Source organism: Austrofundulus limnaeus, unplaced genomic scaffold (genome assembly GCF_001266775.1).
Source record: "Austrofundulus limnaeus strain Quisiro unplaced genomic scaffold, Austrofundulus_limnaeus-1.0 Scaffold31, whole genome shotgun sequence".
Lineage (NCBI taxonomy): Eukaryota > Metazoa > Chordata > Actinopteri > Cyprinodontiformes > Rivulidae > Austrofundulus > Austrofundulus limnaeus.
The window spans coordinates 176,630-181,051 of NW_013952433.1; the positions used below are offsets into that span (position 1 = coordinate 176,630).

Consider the following 4,422-nt stretch of genomic DNA (forward strand, 5'->3'; position numbering starts at 1 on the left):
CAAAATAAACCTGCTGGGGGGGTGGGTGGGGGCTGTATAATGGTAGGGGAAACACTGACATTACTAATGCTAAGCAGTCTGATATAATGTGCTCATTAATGTGTTTTTATTTCAGTGTTTTTCAGCAGGTTTGTGTTGAAGAACGAAAGTTAAATTTCACTTGTTTAAACTTGTTGGTGTTTGCTTTGTTCAGCTCTGCTGCTGTGTGTTACAGATCATAGGTTGTTGTTGTTTTGACTTACCTTTGTCCTTGTGTTTCTTTACCTTCCCTCCTTCTCCCTCTCCTCRTTTCACACTGTATCCCTCCGCAACACTCAAAACACTCAAGATTCAAAAACTGGAGGTAAAACATGTCAACTCAAGTTGGTCTAGAACTTCCCGTCCTTTTTCTTAAGTTGTGTCATAATATGCTTTATTGCATCTCAGTAAAAAGTGCGGCCTGCTCGTTGTTGATCCTAGTTTTTGTTTTTTTCTCACCCATCCCTCCGTCACAGCGGAGCCATTGTTTCATGACGACAAAAAGCACGTCTTTATGAATCGGGCTAAATTGATTGTCTGTTGGATTGCAGAAGACCATTTCTCAGCTGAAAGCGGAGCTGGAAAAGGGTCCGCAGGAAGCAGCCGTCTACACACAACAGATCCACCAGCTGCAGAGCAATCTGAATAATTTGCAGCAACAATGTCAGGTAAAACAAAAGTGCTTCAACGGACGGTTTTCTGAGCCAGGATTTACTTTTACTGCAGTCTGTTTAAGAAGCTTCATCGTCTGCCCTTCATGTAGAGCACACCTTCTTTTTGTTGCTACTTCAAAATGCCCTGCTGTCATCAGCCATCTCTGGCAACCTACACTTGTTGACAAATATTATAGCTGGCACTATTATTAAACCAGTGGGAGGGGAGGGGCTTGGGAGTGGGGGACGCTGCACCACCAGCTCTGTCAGTCAGGATGAAATACAATCACAGCCAGGTAATGTCACTGGTGCAAAAGGAGCAGGAGATTAAAGAAGTGGTCTGTACCTGAGAAAAACAACAGATCTTTAAACCTTTTATTGTTTTTCTGAGTTTTGTTACAAACTGTTATTTTATGTGAACACGGATGAAATTCCTCGAGTAAACTGTAAGACAGGTGAACAGCCGTCGGTGGTTTTAGGTTTCTGTAGGCTCGTTAGAAGTGCCGAGCAGATGTTCCCGTGTTATTCTGAAGTTAGCGGCTCCCTCCGTCATTAACACCATTTTATTCTTTACCGCCCTGTTGCCAAGTTCTCTGTCAGAACTGAGGCTGGGACAAGTGGCATGCCTCACTTTATTCTTGACTCTTGACAGCTGAGTGTTCTTTTCCACTGGTCATATAACGAGGCTGCACCTCGCATCGGGCTGATTTAAATAAGACATTATTTATGTTCATCTAGGATTCGATTAGATGATCTAACATTTTTGAAACGACAATTAAAGTCTGAAACAGCACAGTGCAATGATTTTTTTTAAAATTCATTTATTTCATTCATTTAAAAAAATCTATGTACAGTAATAAATAAAGTACAAATACCCTGAATGAAAAGGATGCAGGGTGAAGATTTTTTTATTATATCTGCCCCTTATTGTTTTTTTTTATTAATTTAATCATTTTGTTCATCCATTTTCTGACTATGCACCAGCTCAGCAGCAATAATCTTTTTTTTTTTTTTTTTTTTTGCTTCCAGAGTCTGTCTGAAAAGCTTTCGCGAAAAGAGAAGGCGTATCAAGAACTGGAGGAGCACCTGGGAGTTCAGAAAACTGCCAAGATGGAAGTCCAGGACCGGCTGAGGGAGAGGGAGTCGGAGGTGCAGGAGCTGCATGCCCGGGCCGCAGGGGCAGAAGCCTCCCTGCAGAAGGCCCAGATSGAGCTCGCAGAGAGGGCCGAGGAGGCGGCCAAGCTCGAGAGCGAGGTCGCAGAGCTGGAGGTGAAGAACGCAGAGCTGAAGGTGGAGAGGAAACAGTTGGAGCAGCAGAGGGAAGAAAAAGAAAGTAAAGGTGCTCAGCAGCAGACTGAGATCAGTCAGGTGAGACTGCAGACCCACAGAAACAACAGACAAATTTGGTWTAGATTTGGTGATATTATAAACTCGTAAAATATCAATTTATCCTTAAAATTCAAAAAAATAATTTTTGTGGAGCTACACACCTTCCAGGTTAAAATAATGATTGTCACTGATTCTCTCCTGTAAGAAAGTTAATTATTGATAATTTTGAAGTAGGGCTGTGCGGTATATGCGATAGACGGTAGAAACGATATGAAGTTGTCCTGCAGTAGAAATTTACCCTCTACCGTCCTGTCGTCAGTTACGTCARCGCACCTGTGTCAACAGGGCTGCGAGTGCAGAGGCAACTGAGCAGGAGGAGTTCAAAATATTCTGAAAATAAATGAAGAAAWAGTGTTTTAAAACACGTATAGAAGAATAAATCCTAAAATTTCCCCCTCCCACTGTAGAAAAGTTACATCGTGCCGTCGTGTCGCAGAATCGTTTCCTCCCTCTCGCTGCACGTCGCGCAGAGCGAAGCTTTAATAACCGTAGTTTATCACAACAAAGTTGTTTGAGAAAAAAGTGTATTTTATGTATTGTTACCCACAGAGTTAATAAAGAAAAATGTGGACGTTCGTTCAGTCATAAATCTATCTCGTTAAACAGTCGCTTCTGCTCTGATGATGAAAATGATGAAGATGAGAGCAGCAGAGCAGAGGGACATTTCAGCAGGCAGAAGCTCATGGTATGGCAGGCAGCTGTTACATTTATTTGGCTTCACCACACTGACATTCGAGTTATATGTAATTGTTTTATGACAGGACTATGTGTTTAATTAAGCCCCTTAAGGACCTGTCACACTATAACATTTTAGGCAACTTCTGCCAACTTAGAATTTATTTTATGTCTAAATGACTAATTTCACTTGAAGCACTGGTTATAACATCCACTTTGTTTTGATATTGTTGAAAATTTGAGAAATGTTTTTGTTTGTTGTTGAAACGGTTTTGCAATATATATATATAAAACATTTTGTACTTCTGTTCATTTGCACTACAGCAAAAATGCTGGGTTTGATTGTGATTACAGTTTTCTGCTAAATAAATGCTCTAAAAATTACATTATCTTTGCTTTTCATGATAAATTTATACCGCAATATATACCGTTACCATGAAGAGATTCAATTTATACCATGATATGAATTTGAGGTCATACCGCCCAGCACTATTTTGGAGGAATATAACATAATTTAAACAGTTTTTTCTGCTGTTGAAGTACCTTCTTGCTGGGACACTAAACATATAAACAAGAAAAACTTGACAGGAAGTTAATAATTAAAGAAGAGAAAATTGAACAGCAGATGACATGTTTTACTGAGCCACTAGAGGCTTTTACACAAATTCATCACATAAATCAGTTTAAAATACAACAGGATTGGTTTAGAATGAAGCTATCCTAACCATTTTTACATCTAAATATTTGGTGCATTTTTGCCGCAGRGTTGATCRTCTTTTGGTTTGCATTTTTGTGCTCCTTCAGCTTCATACCAAACTCCTGGAGGCCGAGCGGCAGGTGGGCGAGCTGCAGGGTCGTCTGAAGGAGCAGAGGCAGCTGTCGGGGGAGAAACTGAAGGACCGCGAGCAGCAAGCAGCCGACCTGCAGCTCAAACTCTCCCGTGCTGAAGAGCAGGTAGGAAAATGCTAAACAAACAAGATGAACTCAGAGTCTGAGCCCTTTTTTTATTAGCAGCAGAGGAAAGTCATAAAAAATAAATAAAATCCTTGATGCTGATGAGAGTTTTGTTCTAAAATAGGTATTTCAAAATACCAAATGTCAGGAAGAAAAGAAAAACTCAGATAGAGCTTGTGTTTTCCCTCAGCTGAAGGAGAGCAGCAGTAAGAACACAGACCTGCAGCATCAGCTGGAGAAAGCCAAGCAGCAGCACCAGGAGCTGCAGGCGCTGCAACAGAACACCAACGGCAAACTGCGGGAGGCCCAGGTACCAATCACCAAAAAAATCCCACTCGTGCTGCAGTATGAGAGAACACAAAGACAGGAGACGTTTAATTACACATAATAGTTAGTGTTCTTCTATGTGCTCAAACTTAGGATCCAAAACCCTAATTTAAACGTTGAGCCAGACTTTAAATTTGTTTTGTGCTGTAGAACGACTTGGAGCAGGTGCTGCGTCAGATTGGAGACAAAGACCAGAAGATCCAGAACCTGGAAGCTCTGCTTCAGAAGAGCAAAGACATCGTGAGTCAGCTGGAGGCTGAGAGGGAGGACCTGTGTGCCAAAATCCAGGCTGGGGAGGGAGAGACGGCAGTCCTTAACCAGCTTAAAGAGAAGAACCATGCACTGCAGGAACAGGTGGACACACACACACACACACACACACACACACACACACACACACACACAC

General features: G+C 41.6%; 1 protein-coding gene across 2 annotated transcripts in view; it reads left to right on the forward strand.

Annotated features, from left to right (window-relative positions):
* Nucleotides 1–4,422, forward strand: part of eea1 (early endosome antigen 1) — a 26,664-nt gene that overhangs the window by 13,518 nt on the left and 8,724 nt on the right. Inside the window, exons 10-15 of one of the 2 annotated variants that reach the window (XM_014005492.1) lie at nucleotides 329–343; nucleotides 570–686; nucleotides 1,701–2,039; nucleotides 3,540–3,689; nucleotides 3,880–3,999; nucleotides 4,167–4,370. In XM_014005492.1, the coding sequence (XP_013860946.1) occupies nucleotides 329–343; nucleotides 570–686; nucleotides 1,701–2,039; nucleotides 3,540–3,689; nucleotides 3,880–3,999; nucleotides 4,167–4,370 (945 nt within the window). The remainder of the gene's footprint in view (nucleotides 1–328; nucleotides 344–569; nucleotides 687–1,700; nucleotides 2,040–3,539; nucleotides 3,690–3,879; nucleotides 4,000–4,166; nucleotides 4,371–4,422) is intronic. The other variant, XM_014005493.1, reaches the window with a different exon arrangement.